This window comes from Falco rusticolus, chromosome 12 (assembly GCF_015220075.1).
Source record: "Falco rusticolus isolate bFalRus1 chromosome 12, bFalRus1.pri, whole genome shotgun sequence".
In the NCBI taxonomy this organism is placed as follows: Eukaryota; Metazoa; Chordata; class Aves; order Falconiformes; family Falconidae; genus Falco; species Falco rusticolus.
The window spans coordinates 17,654,399-17,681,648 of NC_051198.1; the positions used below are offsets into that span (position 1 = coordinate 17,654,399).

General features: G+C 37.7%; 1 protein-coding gene across 4 annotated transcripts in view; it reads left to right on the forward strand.

Annotated features, from left to right (window-relative positions):
- Window positions 1-19,150, forward strand: part of SRBD1 (S1 RNA binding domain 1) — a 128,440-nt gene extending 109,290 nt beyond the window's left edge. For all 4 annotated transcript variants that reach the window (XM_037405632.1, XM_037405635.1, XM_037405634.1 and 1 more), the window contains 4 exons: window positions 1,845-2,021; window positions 4,702-4,854; window positions 16,539-16,723; window positions 18,161-19,150. In XM_037405632.1, coding sequence (XP_037261529.1) covers window positions 1,845-2,021; window positions 4,702-4,854; window positions 16,539-16,723; window positions 18,161-18,450 — 805 coding nt within the window. In that variant the 3' untranslated portion in view covers window positions 18,451-19,150. The remainder of the gene's footprint in view (window positions 1-1,844; window positions 2,022-4,701; window positions 4,855-16,538; window positions 16,724-18,160) is intronic.
- Window positions 19,151-27,250: the final 8,100 nt, after the last annotated feature.

A 27,250-nucleotide genomic window follows, 5' to 3' on the forward strand; every position in this document is an offset into this window, starting at 1 on the left:
TTCCATATTTTGGAAGAGGCTCTCTTTCAGTTCTTTTTGGTTTTCCACTTTCTCTTCCATGTTCCTTTTCTGTGTATCCAGTCCTTGGTCTGACTCCTGATTTACTTGCCTTCTTTCAGATTTAGATCAGCTATTAGTAAGAAAGCAAGCAGTACCTGTTGGTAAATGAGGCTGACCAGTTTTCATTGCACAAATAAAAGCCCACTTGAGCAAGCGCAGTGGGCGAATGCTATCAGCCTTCTGCAGGTTACACTATATTGTGCAGTTCAGCAGGGGGTACCAAGCTGAGGTGCTGCAGTGTCGCCACAAAACTGTGAACATGGAGTAACACTGTCCTGTCATGGTTACAGGTGATAACCATGTTGGCTGAGTACTTTGGTCTAATTAACCTGGCCTATGATCATATGCATGTGTTGCATCAAGTTCTGGATCTGACTTGATCCTCAGCAGTTCAGTTCTGCTGTGTAGATGCAGTCTAAGTTTCCCTCAGATGTACAGTGTATGAAACTGTCAGCCTAGCTGGAATATACCATGAGCAGGGCTTTCTGCTTGTGCTTTCTGATGCATCAAATATACTTCTTGACGTGTATTACAAGTGGAAGTGGTGACAGTGCTACAGTAGTTGCATTACTGCTGAGTATTGCACCTGAAAAACTTGAGATCATCAGTGGAAAATTCTGTGAATTCTGTGTCATGTTCCTCTGTCAGTGTAAATAAGCTGGATTTCATAATGTTTCTAAGAAATTTTTGGAGAAAATTCCATTCCTAATGATTAATATTTTGTCTGTGGTTAAAGGTGTGTCTCTCCAATTTAAGTCTGAGGTTTCACCAACTTTGGATTATTTTTTTAACTTTTGCATGAGGATGAGAATAATGGAAAGACACTTTTTCAATATATGTTTTCCCCCTGATTTTTGAGGGGGGAACCTTGCCAGGTTTGCTGGTGGTGTTTTTCTAGAAACAGTTTGTGCCATTCCACAAACAGGTCTCTGCTGCCATTGACTTAAAGTAATGGCATCTGATATATAGAGCCAGATGGGTGACATTTCCTTCTCTAGTGCCAGGAGTAACTGCCCACCACAGCTCTTTTTCCTCTGTGATTAACATACTCCATGCACAGAAAGCTGTACTCATGTACACACAGAAAATGTGCAGCAAACCCGCTGCTTCCTGAAGGATCCTGGCTAACTGCCGCTGCACTTCACAGGTAAGTTCTTTGCCAGATCTGAGTTGCCCTCAGAACAAGTCATGCAGCCTGTTCCCAGCTGCTCTTTTATGTCAAGAGCAGCTGAAAGAAAAGGAACAAGCTTTGTGGATCTGTCAGATTGTGTGAGGAAGGCAAGCTGCTCCCAGCCACCCTCCTTCTGGATAGCAGACGTCAGCCCTTCATGTTGGGGCAAGGTGTTGCAGTACCATTGGAAGAGAATAGCTGAAAGGCGGCTGTTCTCACAGGAACAATTTATCTGTCCCGAACCCTTCTCCCACATCATTTCCTGAAGAGGGCAGCTGGGGGCAAGCCATAAGACATGACAAATTGAATTGGCGTTACAGAAAGAGCGAACAGATCATAAATTAAATGTCCCTGGCTTACTAGTTAGGTATGTGCAGAACTGTATTGCTCTACCAAGTTGTGTTGACTTGAGTGGATTCCTTCCATAGAACTAAGAGAAAGGATCCTTTTTCAGATGATGCCTTTGGTCTGGGAGTCTATTTGCAAATTTCTTAGCTGTTTTTAAGTTTTGTAAACCAGATTTTCTACAATAATGTGTATCCTTATAATGGATAGCATTTGTATTAATAACTTTTCAATGGTAATAAATGTATTCGATAAACTTTTCTCTTAGACACATTGCAGGACTGAATGCTAACAGAGCTAAAAATATAATTGAATGGCGAGAGAAGAATGGACCATTTATAAACCGAGAACAGCTGAAGGAAGTTAAAGGTCTGGGTCCCAAATCCTTCCAACAGTGTGCTGGCTTCATCAGGTTCAATCAAGAATATATAAAGACCTTCTGCAGGTAACAGAGATGTTAGCTATCTTGATTAAGCTATCCAAAATAGTGTCAGAAGATATTTTTCTCCTCTTCTGTTTGTTATTCAGGCTTGAGACTTGAGTCCCAGGCCATTGTGCTTTGAAAGACAACATCTTAAGAAACTTCTTGAAGTCATTGGTTGAAGATAGATCTTTCTCTGAATAATACTGGCTAGTAAGCCTAATCCTTTAACTCAGGGGTTTGATAAGTATGTAAGTTTAATTATAAATTCTGCCACTGAATCGGTAGAAGAAAGTTGGCATGCGGTAGTGTCATGATCTGAGATATTAAAACCTTAGTCTTGTTTCAGGTATTATTTAGAGATTTTAAAATTCATTTTAATGTGGTAAAGATTACTCTGCAGGTGATAACAGTAGTAAACTAGAGTGAATTTTCAGAAAGTTTCAAATCCATTACCTGGAGAGAGAGAAAGCTGAATAGCTGCCTGGATCAAACTCTCTGTGTTATACTCCTGTGCCGAGCAAGCGTGATGTGACTGCCCTCTGTCTCAGATATGTGAATCCCATTCCAAAGTCCAGTTTGTCAACAGTGGGTCATCTTTTTCCCTGCCATCTCATTCCCTCTTTCTCTACCAAACCTTTTCCTCTTGCAGCTATTCATTGTGCTCCTCTTGACCTGAAATCCTTCCTCTCCACAACTGAAAGTGCCCTTTCTAGGGCAGTGTCTCTTCTCCTGCCTTTCCCATTTCTCCTTCTAACATAAAGAACAGAGAAAGGGCACAGTGGTAGCACCATCCCCACCCTTTTGCCACTGACTCTTCTCAAAAAATATTTTCCTGGGAAGCACATGCAATTTTTTAGCCAACCCGATGCTCAGAAGCAATAATGTATTCCCAGTTGCTGCTGGCCAAACAGCACACGCGTAACTTCCAGGCAGGAGGCAGGCCCATTAGGACTGGCGTCCTGCCCGGCTGGAAGGTATACAGCTTGGTTGCCCATCTGGCAGGGCGGCACATGCTGCAGGCCAACTGGTGTGCGCTGTAAGCACCAGAAGACCAAAGATACTGCTTTCAAGGCTGTAGATGATCGATAGGTCTTATATTGTACAGATCTGTTCTAGTGAATGCTGCAATAAGTTCACTGGTGAAATGTTTAAGAACATAGCTTTTTTTTTTTTTTTCCTTGCTGGAGCATGCTTCTGATGTTAGTCAGATTCTATAAAACTTGAGAACACTGTAGAACCTGAGAAATCTGCTATAACTTTGGAGTTTGAGGCCAAAATAAAGCTCTAACACCATCGCCTTCCACAACATTTCTTGTGGGCCCAGGTGGCAAAACCAAACGTTTTTGAAATAGACTTTGAGAAGGTTTCATTTTTGTCCTCTCTAATCATCTTGATGGCTATAGAGTGCTGTGTGAATTAGGTTTTGTGCTTCGTTCTTGAAAGTTAATAACTAGTGGTTATTTTAAAAATTGATAATGGAAAGTTATGTCTGCATTTCTGCTGATGGTCTGCATAGGTAGAGCCCAAAGTGTGAGTGCTAGGTCCAGGTCCTTCAATGTGTCTCTTTTGTCCTGCAAAAGCAGGAACACTTTGTGATTTAGGAAACAAAAACAAACAAAAAGAGGCATTAAAGGAACCTTTGTCAGTAGGAGTCGTTTGATGCCTTTACTGTATCCTGGATACTTTTTTACTTAAGGGAAACTTTAAGGGAAGAAGTGTGCCAGTTGTAAATATGCTACACACATGAGGACAGATCTCTTTTTCTGCTGTCTTCTGTAAAGACCTCCTACCAATGTGGGCAATATGTCCATGGATGTCTCTGAGACTTCAGCCTTTTCATCATCCAGCCAATTAAAGAAAGCAAAACCAAAAACAGAGCCCAATCCAAATGCTAACTGAAGCTGATTAGGAGTCAGTAATATATTCAGTAAGTTTTAAGGCAAGCTGTATTAAACAATTTTTGCAAAAGTTTCTTATAAATTCTGAATATTTGTGGTGGTATATCCAACCTTTAGCTTTTTCCTGTTCTAAGCAAGTCTTGGTCTGAGTTACTTTGATTTGAAATTTTTCAGATTTTTACCTAGCCCATGTTTGAGGAGAATTCTTCAGAAATTTAAGTATAGGAAGTCAATACATGTGGTTTAAGGAGTTTCTGAGGTTTAAGCATTCACATATTTTCCTTGGTTTATACATATAGTTGAGATGCCATTTGCTTACCTAAAGATGGTATGAACAGGATATTTTGTTTATAAATTTTTCAGATTTAAAATTATGCAGACTATTAATTGACAGTTAAGTGTGAAAGTATCCTCAAGATTTTTATCAAGTAGGTGTGGTTGTCCCCATTTTACAAACAGAAGTTGCTATCCAGATTGCAAACAATACAATAGGTTGTGTAGCGTTTTCTTTATAATCTTGTCATCGTGAAGAAATTGTTATGAACCACAGAATCCCTTCCCAATGTTTGTTTGTTTTAAATAAATTATGGCATAAAAGTATAACATATCAATGTGTGCAGTAATTGTATGGTTAAGATTCACCCAGAATGGGTTTTTAAGGGTTTTGTACTTTTTTTTTTTTTTTTTTTTTTTTTTTTTAAGAATGAACATTATATATGAGTCTGATTGCATTTTTCACATGTGGGCACTGGGCTAGGATTTTGTTTGTTAAGAATGACATGTCCATTTTTGATTTCTGACAGTAATAAGAAAACTGAATCTGGAAGTCACACAGTTTTGACTAAAGCAGGTGCACAGGGTAAAAAGAAGAGTAAACCAACAATGTGTGTGTCCCATCAGCCCAATCCTTTGGACCAAACTTGTATTCATCCAGAGTCTTACAGCATTGCAATGAGGTAAGCGGTGGAAAAGCTTTTGAACAATTGATGTTGTAAATTTTTTAAATGAAAGTACTGATTTTTCAGACAGCAGCCTGCTCAGCCTTTTGAGACAGGAATACTTACATTAATTTGATGCTTTCTCCCCTTTCTTCAAGAAAAAGATGTGCTTCAGAAGCTCTTTACAAGTGAGGGTTTTCAATTGGTGTGTTTTGCTTCTTATTTCCATGCAAGTTTTTAAGTTTATTCTTTGTTTGGTTTTCACATTGTTTTTCAGTGAGGAAATCAGTGAATTCTCAAAACTTTGCCAGACTTTCCTCTCATGACAATGTCATCTTCATTTCACCACTTTGCATCTCATTGAAGTCCCTTTTCTCAATTTCCTTCTGTTTGCCACACATCATTTTCAGTTTGGACTTTAGGATCACAAAGTATGGAGACAAATAACTCATTCTAAAAATGTCTAAAAACTGATTTATTTTTTTCTTCTACCTTGCCCCCATATATTATGTAAAAGGCCATAACTAAAACATGATTTTATTTGTTGTTTTTAATAAAATAATTGAAATGCCATGCACATTTTCAGTCAGTGGTTGTTTAATACCTCTGCATCATTAAGAACTGCTTTTACATTGTTGCTTACGTTCAGCATGTGCCAAACAGACTTTCTGCTTAGTGAATTTTGACCACCATAATTTGTTTGTGTGTTTGAGTGTGCACATAAGTACATGGGCATATGTGAGCATATGTCATTATTATGAGCCTTTAAATTAAATTCTGATATTATGAGATCTAATTACGATGTATATATAAAGTTCCCAAATACACGAACACCATGGTGGTTTTACCAAGTGATCTCTGGCTAAAAGAAGAGAATGGGTTTTGTGTAGGTCAGAAAAAAGTAATTAGGAATCCATGTGTGCCCCTGGTTAAGGGATACTGCAGCCAGTAAATGCTAGTATAAGCTGTGATCTTTGCTGTCATCAGCCCTGTTTGAAATTGGGCTCTGTTTGTCCTCTTGAAAAAACGTTATCTCCCACCATAAACCAGCACATATTTATTTTTGGAAGTGAGTTGCGGTGAACAGGTTCTTTTCTTAAAAGGTGCTAGAGCTAATTTCAGTAGTAGCTACATGCTTTAGGATTCTTATGATCTCTGAGAATATTACTCCTGGAGAAGCAGAGTTGTGCTTCCTGCTTTATAAACAAAACCATCTTTAAGCCTCAGATAGATACGCTAAATTTCTTGCTTTCATGAAGCTTGAGTTTCTTATCTAACAAAGTCTTACAGAACCTTGCATTTTTAGGACACCTTCCCTACAGTGTGTGTGCTATTCTGTCTCCAGTGGATACAATTGCATATACAACTTTCTGTGTGTAGGTCTGTGTGCTTTCCTTCTGCTAGGTGTGCAGTGCACTTTTGTTCTCATTCCCTGCCTGCCACAGTTTGCTCTTCTGTGTGTCTGATTCCAGGGCCACTGTGCAGTTGCCTGCTAGAGCCCATGCTCTTCGTGCAGTGTGTGGGTAACTTCAGTTTCTCATCTTCTATGACTATTTCTTTTTTCCTTATGCATCTTCCTTTGTTTCTAGTTCTTTGCCCTGCTCACAGCTGTGGAAAAAAATCAGGTCCTGATCTTAATGACCTTATTTAGGTAGGTGGCTTAGAGGGTAAGGAAGCTTGGTCACCCCTACTGGAGATTATTCAGAATGAGTCAGTGTAAAAGAAAAAAAAATAAGAATTGGTTATTTAAAATTTATGTTGATTTTTCAATATTGTATTTCATTCAATTTAAATATGAAGTATTCAGGATTCGGTTAATAGTACATTTAGCTTTCCAGCCCTTGTACACTAAAAAATAATCAGTAAAAGTATTCACAGTGTTACCAGCTTCACTTAAAGGCTGACGTGGAAAGGTTGCTTCAGGGAGCAAAGTGTAGCCAGTTAATAGTGGAATACTACAGGAATTAATCTACATACAGTACCATCACACAGGTTAGTTAGAAAATAAAGAATTGTGTCTTTTTTTTTTTCTTTTTTTTTTTTTCCCCAGAGCAGTGCAGATTACTTTTGTATCTGAAGTTGTGAGTGGGATTATTACTGTATAGGGTAGCTCAGCTATTCACATACAGTTGAAATTCTGGAGACAATTTTAGTAGGTATCACAAATCATAGAATTGTGATTTGGAATTTGGCTGGGAACCCTTTTTTTTAAAAAAAAAATAATTAATGAGCACAAGTTTTACATTACAACCAAAAGATAGTGATTTGAGTTACAGGTTTATGCATGATTCAGAGAGGAGGGTGCCACCTATTGCACAGTCAGTACTGCTTGGAAGGTACCTTGCTGTTTCTTAAAATGTTCTCAGGGTCAGACTTGCTGGACTTCCAGAGCTGCAAAGCCCTTGCAGAAGTATGGCATGGCTGCAGGCCAGTGCTACCGATCATGTCGTTTCTCTTTAGCTAATGCAGTTGCTTTTAAGTTTTCAGCTGTGGCATTGTCTGTTCTGTTTCTCACCACTTTGCCTGTCTAGATTGAATTTTCAGGTGAAGTATTTGGATCCAAGTGTGTGTTGTAGGTACTGTACCTTACAGGGGGTTTTGTGCAAAAGAAAATCAGTTTATATCAATACAAATATAAAAATTCAGCAGTATCTGCTAATGGAACACCAAAACTAGTAAGTGTAGTCTGCCTCTGCAATTAACTGAATCACTTTTCTATTTTCTTTGGGCTTTTTCTCTGTTGTATTCTTATATTTTTGAGTAACTGTACACATAGTTTGATGTGGAGGGGAAAAAAAAAGTCTCAAAGTGCTTTCTGTGCTTTCTGTGAAGGTACTTTGTTCAACAATATTTTTCTTTTTCTTGCAATCAAAATATAGTTTCCTTGAAAGCTTGAAGTTAAATACAAAGGTGATAACTTTTATGATATAGATTGTATTGACGTACACTAGTTTGATATCACCAAATGGTGCAGGGAAGGGGGGGGGGGGCAAATAAGTCTCATGTGTTTTCATGGTAAATAGCTGTTTGAAGAAAAGAAAATACAGGTCTGCAGCAGACTGACAAAAGCCAAGAAGTGTAGTGTTAAAAATTGACACTGGTGACATAAGGGCTAAATATAAACCAGACATCTTCCCCTCAAGCAACTAATGCTATAATTTAGCAATGATTATATATTTAAAATGACTTTTCAAAAAACAAGCGCATGAGCTGTTAAGCTTCCTGGAACTTATGGAAACAGCTTTCCAAACCAATTTGCTGCCTAAATATGAATCAAGAAAAAATTCTACTCGGAATTCAGGCTGCGTCAAGGATTCAGTCCAAAGTATATCAGGCCTGTTGAAGACTTTTGCTGACTTTGATAGGCAGGCAGGGGACTGGGCTTGTCATTCTCTTTTGCTAAGCCTATGTTCATGAGAGAGCTTGTGAGAGCCTGAAGATCAAATCATGCTCATGTTGTTAATTTGAGCTGTCTTACTGAAATCAACCAACATCCAAAGGACTTGTTAATATGTTAGAACTAAGCTAGGTTTTAAACCTAACTGATAGTTCTTATAATTTAAATAATGTGCATGAGAAAAATTGAGACTGTTATAAGTGGGTTAGAATTAGTATTTAATAATAGATTTTTAAACAAAACACATTTTAAAGGAGTTCTGTTGCTTTGCTGCTATCAAAGTTTTTCTTTCTTCTTTTTCTGTGCTTACACAGAACTTTGTCAGGGACCATGTCAAGCACACGGGTGGATCTGTGTTACCAAAGGGCAAAACTGTTGTCTTAAAGAAGATGGATAGATTTAATTCAAAGCATCAAAATACTGTATTACATACCTCTTACCACAGAAATTAAAATGAATGGAATAGATGCTGCATAAATGAGTCATAAAGGCTTCCTCATGCAATGTCTACCACATCTTGCCATGAGAAAGTAATTTCTGAAAATTTTATTGGATTAAAAGTTTTCATGGGAAATTACATTTATTTTTAAACAAAATAAGCTGGTGAATTTTATCCACTGCTTCTATCCAAATTACTGCAAAGCAGCAGTCCACATTACAGATTTATGACATACAAAATTATCAGTTTTGAAAACAATGTTTTTGAGGGATAGAAGTTCACCAAAATTTGAAACCACTAATTTTCTGAACTATTTTGTAGCTTGAAAGGCCAATCCATTTTAAAAAAATTAAAAAAATGGTTAAAAGAATTGCTCCCAAGTGGTGACTTTGGTTGCCAAGCTTTAGGCTGGAGCCAATTTTTATGGCTGAATTAGAAACCCCTGAAAAATAGGGGTTTTATAATGGAAACACTGATGTAATCTTTACTACAGTGGCACAAGTGGTGCTGCTATGATTGATTTATGGCATTTAAACATCTTAACTTAAAATCTGTACGATTTCTGTAAAAGTATTGGTAAACATCCTACTGGTGATTTAACACACTTTGCAGATGACCAGAACATTTCTGTTCATGGTTTCCATACTGTCAAAACTTGGCTTTGTCATGTGCAGTGACCAAGCTTGTGAACACCTCTGAATATATGAATCAGAATTTCCTAAAGGTTAAATAAATTTAAAAAAAAAAAAAAAGACAACTTTGTAGGCAGTGTATTTTACTGCAAAGCAGAGCTGTGTTTTAAGTTTCTGAAAAGTCTATATGTGAAAACCAGTTTATAGTGGCAGAATCTTCTACGTACAATTAATACAACATGTAGAGCATATCCAGTTTCTTGGTACATAATGTAAAAGAACTGGTAAGAAAACCAAGGAAACATTTAGGAAGCCCCAAGAAGTTAAACCAGGTTATGCTTATAAATCAAAATGCTGGAAAGAGAACAATATTTTTGCTTTGTTGTATCAGTCTGCTGGATGCAGTTGGTTTCATATGACTGAATCTTAACATTTACTGACTTTTATTTAAATAAATCATAAAAATGCTTTTTGCAAAAGGTTGGTACTCAGAATGTGTGTTTGCTGCTCACAGATTGTAGCATCTGGCAGACAGGTTGCATTTCGGTCTGGTTTAGAAATATTTTACTGATATTTATAACAGATCTTAAGTTGTGATTTAGCAAATGGCAGGTGACGATCTTCCTTGGCTAATTGCTCAGGTTTATGACCTTGCCTGGTAGAGGATAGTACTACTCACTGCGGTTGGTTAGGCCTTTAAGAGAAGTTTTTGACGTACGAGCAGACTGACCTGCAGTGAAGATCCATTTCTTGCCCTTTGCTGTGTATTGATAACGCTGCTTGATAAGCCCAGGAAGACTTCCAAACCCCAAGAGGAATCAGCAAAGCATTCGTTCATGCGCTTAGTCTTCACCAAAGTAAAACATTTAGATTTGATGCACATTTCAGCAAAGCATTTATGTTGATAACATTTTATATTCCATCATAGCTGGGTCAATCATTTTTCAAATATCTCTGGTGTTTCTGCTGCTCTGTACGTGGGGGGATGTAGCAGCTGATCCATAGTATCTTAGTTGCTATGCTGAAAAGCTGCACTTGCTAGCTTTGAAGGCAAGTACTGACACATAAGAAAATGCAGAAGGAAAACTGTTAATTAGGGAGACGCCGCCGAAAGCAAGTGGTCTTTCTCTCCTGCCCTTTATGCAATTTCATGCTTGTCCTTTGATAGCCTTTCCAGCTCTCTGCTGGGCTGCCTTGCTTCTGTTCAGGTCTCTTAGTTGTCACTGAGCAACTGAGGCAATGCTTAAGGGGAATAGTAATCAGGAAGGAAATGGTTACTTGATACGGTGTTTGAACCATTAAAAGATTGTTGTTCTATTTAATAATGCAGTCTATATGTGAGTGTTTTACAGAGGACAGTTCTTATTGTGGTAGGATACCCTTCCTTAAATTCACTACAAAATCATCAGAGGCATCTCTTGTCCACTTCAGTAAGACTGTGCTTGCATGCACACACACATGTGTGTGTATATGTGTTCAAGCTATTTATTGGGCAAAATAAGACTTTTTACTAAATTCTTCCGTTTCTTTTTAAAAAGCCTAAAACCAGTGCATCTCATTAAATTAATGAATCTTTATGATAATTTCCATAGGCAATGGGTAGCCCTGATTAAGGAGAACACTTGCAGAATTAGGGTTGTTAAGCCTAATACTTAATAGTTTATATTCATTGCTTTAGAAGAATGGTTCTTTCACAGGTCTGACTATTAGTAGCTGGATTTTCAAGGACACGTTTTTGAAAGTTATCTTGTCACTAAGTAGAAGAGCAGGAAAGGCTTTCACTGCTAATTGCTATCCAATAAAGACATTTTTAAACTTTTATGTGAGGCAAAATATATATTAACATGAATGATTAGAAGAACTTAGAAATAACAAAGAATTATCCTCCAGTTACACTAGAAATACTAGACCCGTAATTCAAGTGGTATTGTTTAATTTGTTGAAATTTTTGAAACTTACATAACTTCCTACTGGTTGCATTTAAAAAAAAAAAAAAAGGAATTTAAAAAAATGAACTTTCTTTATAGAATGATCTCCTTTAACTGTAGTACTGATTCATTGTGGATAATTAATCATGTTTCACTATTTTGTATCTTGGGTTACGCTTCAGTTATGTGATATATCAGTAGTCAAGAGAACAGCTAACAACAGCATGCCTAATGGTATGGTAGCAAAGTGGCTATGATGCAGTGTAACCATGTCTGAATTTCTTTTTGCATTTAGAAACTCATTGATTCTTAGTTTATGACATTTTGAACATATAAACCTATCTGAGTGCTTTCTGGTCTTCTGCATGTAGTCACATAATCTATAATATTAATAATTTATCCATTAGAGGAAAAACATACTGGGAAAATATCCTTATCTGGCTAAACCACGTAAGTAGTTTTAAATATATTTGAAACTTTAACTTTCTGTCTCCAGCAACTAATTACAGAGAGTAATGCACAAATGTTTGCTGTGTAATCTGCATCAGCAGTTGAAAATTGAGGATCTCTATCACTGGTGGGAACAAGAACAGTCAAAACCTGCATTATACAAATAATGCTTTTGCATTTTCAAAACATTACTAAAATATAAATGTCTACATAATTTAAGTTTGCTACTGTCATGAATTTACATTTTACCTAACAAAGCGCGTGCTAATGCGAAGTTGTTTTGTTTTCAGAGTGATTATGTTGCATTACCATTAATTCATGTGTGCACTGTGACAAGATGTAATGGCGTATCATGTTGCTTTAATGCAATGAATCCAGTACTCCCAGCTCTTAAGTCGTGTTGCTGGAAATGATTACATAAAACAGAAATGACTGTGACTAAAACCCTTGCAAATCTTTAGAACTCCTGCACGTTATAAGAAGCTTTTTGGGAGGTTTAATGTAACTTCTTAAAAATTTACTGAAGGCTTCCTTTGGTAATATCTTTACTCTTTTCTTAATGTTTTTTGCATTCCACTGAAATTTGCATTATCTCTTAAACATTGCAAGGGCTGTGCTATAATTTTGTGCAGATGTGTATGTTAAGTGAACATGATGTGCTTATTTGTTACATTTATGCTACTTTTCTTTCTTTATCTGAGTAAGATGGATGAAATTATGTATTAAATAAAAACATCAGTGATTTAGCCATGACCATTCTCTGCAGGTCCTGTAAGACTGCAAAGATTGCTTTTAGAACTGAAGTGGTTGCTGAGGTTTCTGAGCAGCCTCTAAATCTCAAAACCGTAAAACTGAAAGTCTCTAAACCAGCTAAATTTCACTCTGTTCTGACTCTCCGAAGACTCTGGCAGCTTTTATCTGAGTTGTTGTGCCTTGAACAGAAGGTTTGTCAGTCACTCAGCGTTGGAGAAAGTAAGGATAGTATATCTTCTGAGAATGACCTCACTTCAGAAAAAACATCTTTCCCATTTCCATTTCTGTTAACTTCTCTTTAGGTTTTATCATTCTAGTAGATAAACATAACACTTGAACTACTGCAACGTGTTATATAGCATGTTATATGTAGCCAGGAAAATACTTGAAGGGCTTTCATTTTTTGCACAGATCATTTGTGTTCTCATGTTGTGCAGCTGGAACTGTCATTTACAAATTGGGTGAGATATTTCAAAGATCATAGTGAGATAGTTTAACGTTATGAAGATAAAAATATGTAAATTAAGGGAAATCTCCTTTTCCCCTTCCGTAGCCATATCCCAGTCTTACTACTGACTATGTCCTTTTTTTCTGATCTTGAAATAGCTCTCAAAAGAAGTTGTTGGGTTGCTTTTTTAATAAGGAAAGATTTAACTTTGTTGTTAGCAATGACGTTTAGAAGTAGAAATGATCAATATTATGCATCACTGTTCAGTTAGAGATTTGTGCTTTATATTGATTTTTATTTTTTTTTATTCTTAGTGCCCTCAGGCTATGTTCATTTGAGTGAAAATGATACGTTAACTATATATATAGTTAGTTAGTCATATATAAATAGATTCAACAGTATTTTTAAAAACTACATCTGTAATCACTAAGAAACTGGTTCTTGGAAATATTTTAATACATAGGTTTTACCAAAACCTAACCTAAAAAGGTGAGAATTTCCAAAATATAAATATATTGTTTCTGTTAAGATTCTTTCTTTTGTGTTTATTTGCATGCTGGGCCTTTTTACAGTGCTCTGTTCTGCTTATAATATACTTCCTAATTCTGAAATATTCTTAACCAATTGCCTGATTTCTAGAATGTTAATAATTCTGCTGAGGTCAGTGGACTTCTCATATACTTAAACCAGAGTGTTTGTTTAAGCATGATCTTCAGGTGGAGCCAAAATTTTATTCTGAACAGTAACTGTCTTAAGTTATTTAACTGTAATTGATAACATAGGGCCCAAGCCTATCACCCTCTCCTAGATGAGGAATCTATTTTAATATTAGATAAGTACTTTCCTTGGGATTTCCAGAGGGGGGGGCGGGGCACATAACTTTTATGAATAGTAATTGAGGGCTCAGGCACCTAGGTTGTGTTCTCTTTTGGGCTGGTTTTCTTTCCAGCAGCCTACACATAGTCCTGTGCATTCTGATTGCATTATCCACACATTTGATAGTTTTATATGGAAGAGGGGGTTTTCCTATACATCAATGGCTGCTCCATGTGGTTGCACTTATTAGCAGCGAAACCCACCCCGTTATCAATTTACAAAGTGAATGCTCTTCTGCAAAATCCTAATGGTGAGAAAATGTTACTTGGAGGTACTAGAGCTGAATTTCCATGTGAAGTGAAATGAAGTCAAGTACGTGAATGTCAGCAAACTTGTTTATAGAGGCGGGCGGTAAAGCATACATTATTTAGAAGGTTGAGTCATGAGGCTGGTCGGGTCGGGTTTGTTGTGTTACATCTGGCATGTCAGTCAAAGCTGGGGCAGCTGCCGCCTGTCACTAGAGCTCTGGTGGGACATTGTCCATCCCTCAGCGGCAGCAGCCAGCAGCCCCCAGGAGTTTTATGAAGAGCGCTTTACCTGGGTGTATGCGCATTTTCAGTATTATCATCGCAACCACTTTTGGTGCTTTTTTTTGAGACCAACAGAAGATGGTTTCATAGAAGGTCTGGTATTTTTTTTAATATAGGCTCTTATTAGACAAAATATTTGAGGAGGAGTAGTGTTTTGTTCGTTTCTGGAAAAGAAAAATTTATATTTAATATTATAGACAATTTTGTGTCTGTTCTGGTATTTACTTTGTTTCAGACCACCTTAAACTACTTCAAAAAGTGATGTTAAAAGTTGAAATGCAGTCAATCAAAGCAAAATTCAGTAAATCCTGAGAACATCATCATCCACTAAATCCTTGCTAATTTTTAATTATTTTCTTCATATGTTGCCACATGAAAGATCTGTATGCACTAAGAAAAGTAATGTGAAAACTGTATCTATTACTATTAAGTGCAAATCTATGTGTTTGAACTAAGAGTACACTTATATCGCCATGCTTGCACTCGAATTCAGTAAAAAAGTGGAAGTTCTGACGGCAAGTTCTAACGGATGTCCTTTTGGTGAAATTAGTGGTCATTTTGGACTGAAGCTTTGCCCTTGCACTCAAAGATGAATCTGTGATTTACTGAAAGTTGGCTATTGCTTTAATTATGTTCCTTCAATTTAGACTTTCTCAAAAATAAATCTAAATTTGTATTTCAGGGCATAGCTTTTTATCCCTCGCCAACTGAAATCATGCCAGTTAGTTTCCTCAGGTAAAAAAACAAACAAACAAACAGAAAAACCAACAAACAAACAAACAAGCAACAAAACAAGAAAACCACACCACCACTGTGTCGCCTTCCAAAAATAATACTAGCCTTAGGTTTTGATAAAAGCACAGCATGTCTTTTTGATGGGGGAAATGAGGTTGAGTACCAGGGGCTTTAGCTTTCTTACTGAGTGGAATGTCTCCCCACACCTAGGGCATAAACCTGCTGGTCCACACTTCTTCCGTGGCTTGTAGTTCACACCTGTTGTGCAGTAGGATAAGGACAGGAGGGAGGGATATCTCTTGGGAATTTGGAATGAACGTTTATTTGGACTCTGGAAGACAGAGACAATAATTCTATCTGTCTGCTGTGGTGGAGAGCACACAAAAAACCGATCTGCCTCCCTCCAGCAAGAAGGGAGCTGATAAAGCAGGGTAGAAGAGTCTTATTCATGGTGAGGTGTGGAGCAGAGCAGCAGGACAGAAAACTGAAGTATCTACTGAGAAAAGGACAAATTACTTAGTACAATGTGGCTCAGCTTCTATGAGCTACATCATCATTTCCTTGGTTTATATCCATTAAAGACTTGCTTTGCATTTTTAAGTCTTTCAGTAAAAATAAGGGCGCTTATTCAGTGTTCAAAGACCATCGTGTAAGGCATCACTACCGATAGCAAAGAGTAGGGTCTGCACGTGAATTTTTGTCATCTCTTCTCTGCACTTCTCAGTGTATGTCCCAACAATGTTTAACTAAAAACCTCAGTAAATGTGGTTTTGTTGTTTTATTTTAAGAAAAGACATTACAGATCAAGATGTATTTATTTTAAAGTATTTTTCAGCCTTTTTAAATGCCAGGCCAAATGTGTCTCAATCTGCAATGTGTGTGTGTGTATGTGATGAAAGGGAAGGATAAGGGTGTTTGTGTTGTGTAACTACTTGGACTTGATAATTTCCTAATTTCTGGAAAAAACTAATTATTCTTAATCATGAAGTTCATAGACAAGAGTATGTAAAGTTTATTTTAGATTTGATTAAAGAATATTCATATTGATCTAGTATTTAAAATGCTCATTGTTGTTTTACAATTTTTTTTATTTCATTTTTATTTCATTTTAATTTGAATGAAAATGGCAATAAAAATGGCAGTATTACAGCACTCTCACTTATTTCTAGGGAACTTTCATGGTAAAAAACATCTTTCATTCATAGTCAGATTGGATTTTAGCATGAGATGAGATCATCGGTCTGAGAAGTAATTTACATTTTGAAATTTTCCTTCTAGTTTTGCAATCTGTTCCAGGAGATGCATTTATACAGATAGACTCTAGGTTTATGTGTATGTGTCTGATTGGTGATGAGTTGAGAAGGTACTCACTTGAGAAACTGTTAGCTGTTGATTTTTTTTATCAGAAGTTTTGTTCACTCGTCAATGCAAAAGTAATTAAAAATCATAAATATATCAAACGTTCAGTTCCCGCTAAAGGGTGTTACAAATCTACCTTTGTTTGAACTTCCCAGGTTTTTATCTTTCATTGGTGGAAACACAAATGAGATAGGAAAAGCAGATATGCAGCAAAAAGTAAATGCAGTCATTCAAAAGGAAGGGCTGGAAGGTACAGCCAAGAGGCTAAATACAACGGTGCACACACTGCAGCTGATCATTGATGGTCTGACTCAGCCTGAAGGCTTTGACATCCGAACAGGTAAACCTTTGTTTTGAAGGCTGTAATCTCAGTTTGGTTGTTCTACATAGCAGTTCTGAAGGAGCGCATTTTCTTCTAAAGTCAGTAGCAGGATTTCATGGACATGGAACTCCATTTCTTTTCTCAGGAAAGGTAAAAGCTATATCATTGTCAGATGTTTCTTTCCAGCTCAGTAGGTAAGGAGTGTGAATCCTGTCTTAAGTCATGGCATGTTCAGCCATAGGAAGGGGAGTTGTATGGCTGTTAACAAATGAAATAGTTTCAATATGTTGACTCTGTACTGATTAAATCTGTGCTGGCCCTCCACCATGGAGGGAAATGCTGAGACCAAGCTGAAACAGTAGTAATAAATGTCTGTGGAACAATAGTGCAGTAGTGCGTAGTTCTGTTCTGTTATTGCACCAGTTCCTGGAGACAAGAGTAACTGGAGCACATGGCTCATGTGCTACTTTGGTTAAAACTTTGCAGTAGTGCTGAACAGTTTGAGGTGGAGGGGAAGAAAGAAGAGGTAAGCAGTGGAGTAAAACATCTGGAGATGCTGCTGTTTAATGAAACTTACAGCTGGATACTCTTACAACAGCAAGAGATAAAGGTAGGCAGCAAGGATGTAGGCTTGTAATAACAAATAATACACTTATGCTTTAAAATAAAGTAACTTTTCTGTCCCCCTTTTTTGGATTCATTAGTGGTTTCCTTGCAGATTTTATAAGTATTTCCCACTAATGATCTTGAAAATGTGTATTTTCTAGATCTCCATTTGTTTTGGTGGTTTCACATCTAAATTACACTAGGATGGGCTATTAACGTATGAAGATATAAAAGCAAAAGAGAATCTTCAGTGGAAAGACAGTATTGCCTGCTTATAATCATGCCTTTGTGATTTTTAAGTTGTCAATGCAAAGCAGTTGTTGATCATACGATGTCATAGGAAGCAGTTGATTGTGTGATGTCATAGTGCAGATGAGCAAGCAAGCCTAAGAACAGTGCATTGTTGACTTTTCTCTTTAGAATGCGATGAGACTGAGTATTCACCTTCTTGTATATAAATTGCTACCAGAATAAAATTTTAGGTATAATTTGGTTAGCTCAAGTCAGTCACCTCAAGTCCCTTCTCTCTAGCTCCAAGAAAAATTAAGGAATCTTTCAGTCACTCGCTAATATACTACACACCTCTGATCCCCTGTGATAGTTTCAGAGTTCACTACACTTATTACTCCATTAATCATAGTCTTTTAAAGTGATTCATAAAATACAAGAAATCAGTTGTTTATCACAGACGGGTCTTTATTCAAAAAATGTAATGAAGCAGTATTTGGGACCTTACAGCTACCTTGGGATGACTTCTTAATTAGAAACAATCAGCTGGAAACAGCCCTTAGAAAAAAATACAAGGTTTCTCTCCAGTGTCTTATTTTTGTTTCTTGTTTCTTGTTACAGATTTTGATAAACCTGACTTCAAGAGAAGCATAGTCTGCTTTGAAGACTTATGTGTTGGTGCTGTTCTGACTGGAAAAGTTGAAAACGCAACACCGTTTGGAGTTTTTGTTGATATTGGTGTGGGAAAAGCAGGTTTGATTCCAGTGCGAAACATAACAGAAGCAAAACTTTCTAAAGTGAAGCAGAGAAGAAGCCTGGGGTTAGGTCCTGGAGAAAGAGTGGAAGTTAAAGTGCTTAATGTTGATATTCCTCGACTGAGGATAACATTGGATCTTATTCGTGTTTTATGAGAATGTTTTTTTTATGATTGAGCCTTTGTTTTAAAGGTTAAGTAATGTCAGCAAGGTTCTGGAGATTCAGGCATTTAATGAGTGCTGAAAATGAACAAATCTTGAAACCTTCAGCCTTGCTTCTTTTTTTTTTTTTTTTTTTAATCTAACAGTTTTGCCACATTTCTTGAATCCTTTCTGTTAATAATGGTTGAAACAACTTATTGGATTACCTCCAAGCAACCTTGTTTTGTCTGCAGAGCAAATGAAATTCCAGTGGACTTTCAGACAGATCTCTTATCTGTTCTGTCTGGGCAAGACTTGCTGTCTCAATCTTTAGTCAGTACTGCACAAGCAGATACATCTACTGGTCCCCTTCAAAAAACAGCCATTCAGTTTGCCTGTTTTATGCTTGGAAGTCTAAAAGAGGGTATGTAGTTGTAGAAAAAAAGTGATTGCTAAGTTAGTCAATGCTCACGTTGCTTTGAAAGTAGACTGAAAAAGAGCATCTGCTAATACTATTGATGGTCTGGAAATGTTCGCCTTTAGTTTATTTGAGGAACATTATTAGATCTGCTTACCTGTCTTATTATGGCTTGTTCAGTTATCGACTAACACACCTGAATGTACCTTGGGGTTTAAGGAACTTTTCTCAAGGGTGTCAAAAGACATTTATGTTGTTCTATACCTGTGCAAAATAAAAACATTTCTGGCCATCTTTTCTCAGTGTACTGGTTCTACAGTTGATTTAACAGTCCTAGCTCTCTCTCTTTCCAACGCGTGTTCCATGAGTAACACTTCACCTTAAGGATGCAGCTTGTGAGGATGCACTTGTCTGACCTTCTGGATGGTATGCGCTTTCCTGGGCTTTAATACTGAACTACAGCCCACGGCCTGATGTTGTTCCTGATTTAATAAAATAATTCTAGTCTGTCTTGGACTCCTTTAACTTGACATTAATTTTTTTTTTCCATCTTTGATATAATATATTTTTCTACCTATTTTGAGTGGAGAACAATTATACCACACTTGTCTTCACTCACTGTGCTTGTGAAGGCATGATTCTCCATAAAAATTTTGCTGTTCGTAGATGCTTGCAGAAGTTTTCTAGACTTCTGTTTTAATAAGAATGCTCATTGTTTCGGTGGTGTTTTTTCTGGTGTTTCAAAGGGTTTACCAATTTGGTCAAGTTTGCAAAGGCAATGGTATAGTGGCAGAAGAGCCTTCAGCCACAGCAGGTGTATGTGGCCTTTCCAGGGAATTTTTGGTGTATTAGACATTTATTCCTTTGAAATCATCAAACTTGCCTGAAAACTTGGCAGAAACTCCAGTCTTTTAACAGATGAGCACAGACAGCACCTATAGCAAAAGTCAAACATCTTTGACAAGGTTTCTAACTACAAATGTCCAAATAACTGTTGACACAGGGACTATATATTAGTTAGGAAAAGGCTGGCATCATTTAATCTCCCAGCTCTGTGCTTTAATTATAAAAATTAAAAGCCAGCTGTAGACAGTGTATTTTGGAGACTATGGAATAATTCAATGGATGGAAAAAAAGGAGACAGATCTTACTAGCTTCACTGCATTTGTATACTGGAGAAAAAAAGACCATTTGCTATGGTGTGAAGGTCAGCACAGCATACAATCATGTTTCTCAGGCCTTTTGAAATTTTCCTGTAATATTTCTGCAGTAGATTTTGTAGGTTTTGTTGGTATGAAAATAGAAACTGTGATATCATGCTACTGTCTTTGAAAACACACAATGCAAAGCAAACAAGCTGAGATTTTTTTTTTCTTTTGTAAGTGATGCATTCATTGATAATGCTGATGTATTTTCTACTGTCTTGATAAATATAATTATCTAAGTTCTGCTGAGCTTTATAGGTGATCTCTACAGTATATAAGCACTTAGCAAATGAACTGAATTTTCTTGGCTTTCTCTAAGGAGGTAAACTTGATCTTCTGCTGAAGCTCATTACAATGGCTAAGATGAGTATTTTCTCTTTTTGTACTGTTTTGTTATGGAAATTCCTTTTTTTTTAATCTTTAAGATCATGAGGGCTGTAGCATCTTCTGCATATTTGTGTATATCCCTTGGATGATCATAAAAGTCTCTAAATGAAACACATCTCTTTGAGACTGTTTTTCTCACTGTTAATTCACAGGCGGTTTCTTGCTTACTCAGTGGACTGACCTAGTACTTATGAGCTAGTTTGGTTTCTCCTTAGCGAAACTCAGAAGCTTATTCTGTGGCATCACAGGGACTATTGGGAAATGTCATCTCTGCCTCTGGATTTTTTTAATCACACCAAAATGGCAAGTTTACAACTATTAATGTCTTAAATGTCTGCAGCTCTGCAAATATAATTGCATTATTTGTCAGCTAATTCAGTGTCTTAACTACTTCCCACAAAAATATTTTTACTTTGAAAGTTCTTGGGGTTTTTTGGGTTTTTTTTCTTTGCCAGAACACAGCCATTATAACAACCTGATGAGAGTCTAACAAGGCAAAATATGTGTTGGTATGAGCTTCTCAGTTTTTGTCAGATCTTTGGAGATTTTAAAATATTTTCTTCTTAATCAGTTTTCCTTTTGAACTCTTGCGGCTTTCAGATTTCTACTTCAAAACATAAAGACCGTTTTCTCTAATTCATCTGCCCATTTAGTTTCTGAACCAAGAAACAATTACTGGCTGGGTGCTTTTTCCCATTTGAGATGCTCTTCACGATGCAGTCTAATCTTTGGAACAAATTCTCTAGTGCTTAATGGTGATGCTTCCAAGATTTGAAATAAACAAACAAAACAAGAAAACCCTGCTTCATCCTGATCTTACTTAAATGCTTCAAAGTACAGTTTCTCAGGGGAAGAATTAAATACAAGTCTTTAAGTCTCACTGAAAATTTTACTTTTGCCTTAAGCTGTAGATTCCAAGGCATCTACTCATCATTCTACCTCCCCACAAGAGAATCCAGCCCATTGATCTTGGTTGACAATCTGCTTTTTTAGTCCCACCCTCATTCAAATAATCTGGTATTTTGCAATCGCCTTCCTCCAATATGCAGACCCATAAGAAGAGCTTCTAAAGATTTCCTGTGCTTTAGGTGTTACACAAAGGAGAAGAATTCTTCTACCAAACAAGATGGCACTTGTATGCCTGGCTGTAGTAATGCAAATCAAGAGTTTAAAAGAAACCATTTGTTTTGGGTTTATTCCTGCCTCAGGCAGCTCTAGACAGCATATATCAATTTTCCAGAAACTTGTCAACCTCAGGAATGATTTAGTATGCTGTTAAACATAATAAAATCAATAGGAAAACAAATAGAATTTCCATGAGGAGCAGACGGTTGGAGAAGCTTGTCCATATGGCATATAGACATGCTGGAATTTGGGGCTTTGTGGGGTACTTGTGTTAGAAAAAATTGCATACTGAGCAGAGGTAATGCATAATTCAGGAGAACAAATAATCTAACAGCTTTGTGGTAGTTCCTCTTGAACTTGGTGTCTGTATTTATTTAACAACAAATACACTTAGAAACTCTATGCCTGGAAGCTACAAACCAAACATGAATCATATTTGCCTGATTTCAGAGCTTTACATAAGGAGCCTCACCGGCTCTGAAGTGAGTGCCGAGTTCTTGGTTCAGCCTGGATAGCACCTTTGCTTTTCTAGCCTTCCTGAGGGTGATTTATGTAGCTACTTGGCTTTGCTTAAGGACATCCAAATTCAAGACTATCAATACTTTTAGAAAGTGGGGGAAGTCAGCTGGTTATGCTGGTCCGTGTTACTCTGTCCCTGTTGTTCAAGGTTTCCTAAGGAGCTGTGAAGGAGTTGGTGTCTCTGGGCATACGTAAAAGCTAGGCAAGTCAGTAATTCCCTGCCTGCCCATTAGAGACCTTCTAAAGGTTTGAGAGCACTGTGGTTTACTGGTCCCAACTGTTCTTCACCTTCCTCACAGGTTTGCAGAAGCTGTAAGTGTTTAGAAGTGTTTCATCTTGAGAAATGCTTGTGAATCGGTATTCCATAAATCTTCAGAAGTAACTGATATGTCTGCATTTCTTACAGCAAACCTCAGTGACTAGTTTTTGGAGAACTGTGGCCTGTGACCAGGACATCAGTTGAACCTCTAAAATGGTCCCATCAGTGGATATTACAACTGTATGCTGGCTACGGGTACCTCCTGCCAGGAGGCTATTGAAGAGTGCTGCTTATTCAGAGGTGTCTCTAGGAGCCAACCGGTTGCTTCCATCTAATCCATGTTGGAACTTTGGTTGGCTATTTTTCCAGATGGACATGAGTGACAGATCAACCTGTTCTCTCAAAGCTTTTTGGCAATTTGTAGAGACCTAGAATTGAATAGCAAATCATATATTGCATCACAGATTTTAATACAGCTTCTGCAACTTGGAGATCAAGTCAAAATTCTTCAGTCTGGGAGGGACCAATTCTGGAGTATTGCTTCTATGTGAGCTTGTACAACAGGGCTTGCTGCTGTTAATCAGTCTGCTGGTTTTTGTGCTGTTCCTATAGCTGTTAGGTCTCCCCTGGGCATGTTCTAGCTGCATCAAAAATCCTAAAAGATTCTCCGCTCTTTGGAAGTGCAAAAGGACTGGTGGCCATGCCCAGAGGAGGATGACCCTCATGCCACTGAGAATGTTAGACCTCCCCAAAAGCTCAGGCTAAAGAACTCAAATCTCATCTCACATGTTCTCTGTCCCTGAGTAGCAACTAACAAGCTTTTGAAATTGGCCTGCTTACTCCATGTTTCACTGGTTAGAGCTTTTACCTTATTCGGCGGCTTCTAGAACAGAAGAGGAATAAGGCATGCTCAACACAGCAGTCCAATTAATATTATTAGAAACTTCTGTTTGGTTTGTCTCCCTCCCTTGTTCTTCCCCACAAGGAGCAATGTAACAGGAACACTTAGTAAACTGAGGAGCCACATGATTTCTTTAGGTTTATTAAATCTGGTTGAGTTCAGGCTTTTACTTGTGGAGAGGTTGTTTGTCTTCAACAAGTAATCAAGAGACCACCACCATAGAAAAGTTAATCAAAGTATTATTTTCTCCTTATCTTACAGATCTATTTTTCCTACCACCCTTGTATGTTGCTAAATGAGAAGTGTTCTCAGTATGCAATCAGCTAAGCTGGAGTTTTGCATTCTTCTATCTCTTCATCAGTCATGTTCCTAGTAAAGACTATGCCCTTATTTGTGGTCAAGCAGTGAATTTTTTTGTGTGTGACTCACAGTGAGGTATGTGGAAATAATGTCATGGGAAGCACTATTATGCTTGGGTCATTTACAAAGACTGAATAGAACTGAAATCTTAGGAAAGTATTTTCACCTCAGAATTAAATGTGTGGAATAGCTTGGCAGAGAGCAGAAACTGCTACATACCAGAGGCTGTTTGTTGGCACTGTGACTGCTTTTTTTTGGGTGATGAGGAGAGGGTGGGGCAGGAAGGGGGCAATGGAAGGAAATGGAGGGATTTGGGGAAGAACATCCTGGACATGTAAATGGTCTTGTGGGAATGAAGTTAAGATGATGAAATGCAAATGGTAGTAATGTAGTGGTAATGGAATCTGAGCCTAGTTATCTCTGACTCCCTGCGCCTCACATGAAGGTAAAAAAAGTGTAAAAATTTGCTATAGCTAAAGGAAATTGCATATCTCCTTTAACACAGCACAGTGCATAGTGCAACTAAAGAGTAGTATGGAACCATTTGGCTTCAAGTGGAAGAAATAGAAAGTATGTGCTGTTAATTGATTCGCTTCTCATTTCCCAGTGTTGCAGTTTCTAACTAGTTTATTACAAGTAGATCAATCCTTGCTCATCAGCGTTTCTGGCTGAGAGAGTGCAGCTGTCATGTGTAGCATACGTGTTGTCCATTGACACGGCGAAGTAGGAGAGCTCTGACACCATGGGCACTTTCAGCCACCAGGATTTTACTCACTTATACCTAGTGGGAAGAGTCCTTGGAAAACTCATTTGTCATAGCTTTCTTTGATCCCTTGAAATCAGCATGCTGCTATCTTCAGTGCATGGGAATAGATGCAGAGCCAATCAGAAGCTGAAAATAGCAGAAAATCCAGCTATTTGCATACTGGGTAAAATTTTTTTCTAAGAGCACACAGCATCAGTGATTTAAGATCTGCACTGGTGATTAACTTTTTTATGTAAGCACACGCTTGTTAGCCTCTAAAGAAATCAAATCTTTGCTTACCTGAAAGACCATCTCTCCTGGTGCGCTCCATGGCTGAGATAGTTATTCAGTTTTAAATTTGAGCGTGCTCTCAAGGTGTTGTCTCTTATGGACTGTCTGGTTTAGAATTGGTCCAAAATAGCCCGAGTGTCTTAATCTTCAGTATGTTTTATGAGGCCTTGTGTTTTCTGGAACACACGGTGAGCAATAATCTAAAAGCTGAAAGAAGCATCTTCTGACGTTTGTTGTTAACAGACTTAGTTCAGTGTGTGTGATGATAATGTGAGCACTGTTCATGGATGGGAAGGGCAGGTGGTGAAGCTTATAAAATGAATAAAAACCTTCAAAACTACATAAAATGTCTGCCTGGCAGTAGGAAAGACAGTTTCTGTTACAGTCTGTTTCCCACGTTTCAGAGTATTAAGCTTCTCGCTTGGATCAAGTTGCAGTTGTGTTTCTTGGAGGACCAATGTCACTTTGTGTGCCTCCCATTGCTTGCAGGCTTTGCTGGACCAGTGACAATCTGGCCCTTTTTAGATACCAGCAAAACAACGATTAAAAAATCCATTCTTTAGGAGTGGACCTTCAGCTCATCTCCAAACCCAAGACTGCCCACAGTCAAAACCCTTTGAAACAGTTCTGCTCCTTTTCCAGTTGCGAGAGGAGTGGCTTCCTCGAGTCTTCTCTTGTCTTTGTTGAACAGAATATTGCTGGTTTATCATTATTTCTCTATGCCAGTAGGGTTTTTTTCTTCACCCCCCCGGCTAATGCTCTGCAGTGAGTTACTCATAGGTAAACCCGAGCACTGCAGAGCTTCATTTTCAAATGTAAGTACAATTTCATTATTTCAGCATGTGTTCTATGTCCTTTAAATGTAACTTGTATCTGGGTTTGTTGTGAGAAATACTAGAATACTTGCCTTATAATCAGGGTGACAGTTACGGCGTTAACTGATTTGGTGGTTATCAGATCACAACCATGTGGGAAGGCGTAACTCTGTACAGACTGTCTGTCTCTGTTCAAGGAGAACTTCTTGATATTGTATGATCTTTAAATGTGGGAAAAGATAATAAAAGATTGGTTGTTAAACTGACAAATCAGGCACCTGAAAACAGGAAAGGGTTTAAGGGTATCCTTGTCAGTGCTGATCCTCTGCACTAAGCAAGGCATGGACTCCACAGGAGAAGTGTTGTCTGGGACAAGGCAATGCTGTAGTGCATATCTATAGCATAACTATAAGAGGCCAAGCATAAATATAGATGGTATTTTTTAGCCTCTGAGTGCTTGACTTTGTAGCATGAAGGAAGGTCTTTTTCTAGAAATGTTACAAGGTCTCTTCCTGGCTTGTTTTTAAACAAGAGACTAAAAACTGGTTAGGAGAAGGCAGGATAGCCGTCCTGAGTCCAGTTTCCATCGGGTTCGATCTCGTTCCATCACAGGCATCGCATCGCAGGATCCCTTTTCATAAGCTTATCGAATCCCTTTTTAAAGCCATTTGGCAATGTTACCCAACAGAAGCTAGTGATTGTATTCTGTGTGTAAAACAGAAATAAATGGGGGAGACCCCAGCCAAGCTTAAACCCACTGTCAGTGAACTGGGATTTCATTTGTGTCTGAACAGGAGTGTGACTGTTCAGATGGGATTTGCATGAAGGTGGCATGTTTCGGCACAGGCGAAGCTGTGTTCCAGTAGTATCAGCTTCCTTGTCAAATCCACAGAAGCTAACGATGTGGGCTGTAAAAGTAGTGTTAATTACAACATTAACGTTGTAAGCATTTCGAACTGAAGCTTTGCCGGTCATAATAAAATGAAGGACACTGGCCTTGGAGGGAGACTTCAGCTTTGCATTGCTTGTAAGCAGTTAACAGCATTCCAGGAGCTCTTCTATATCTTGATGACTATAAAAAAGTACAATTGTAGCTGGAAAATGCATATCAAATATACTCATTGCAGAACAAAAATGTATGTATGTATGACATCTTTGTTCCATTACTCTGTTTGTAAACTATGTTCATAGAGAAATCCGTTTTGTATGTTTCTGGCTAATTGCTGGCAAGACAGACATAAATATGTTTAGGAACGGACATGCAATAAATGAACTATCCAGAGTTTTTAAAAAATATGTTTTGATGTTTTTAAAAATAGGATAGTTTTGATCAGCAGATCTTCACTCTGCAGATCAGCAGATCAATACACCAAGAAACGCTTGTACACATTTCATTTGGTTGAGGGTGCAGGTTCATAGTTTTCTACTGGTGCAGAAAACAGAGACAAGGTTTGGGGTTTTATTTTCCTAGAACTGTTTACAGGAATTATTTATTTAAAGAGCTAATTAAATGAAGCTGCACCTTAGCAACATCTGCTCCACACTCTCTGGGTGATTTTTCTGAATTTTTCTTTTATCCTTTCAGTGGCTTTAGCACTTGGAAAATTCTGATGTTGCATACTTCTCCTAATAGCATCCTAAGGGAGCAAAGCACATCTCACCAGAAAAAATGAAAAAGGGGGGAAAAAGAGGCAAGAGGCACAAGTGTACTGTATTATTTAAGTGTGTGCGGTGTTCATACTATCCTGCAGAAACACCTTTGTTACGTTTTCATTCAAACTCAGCTAAAC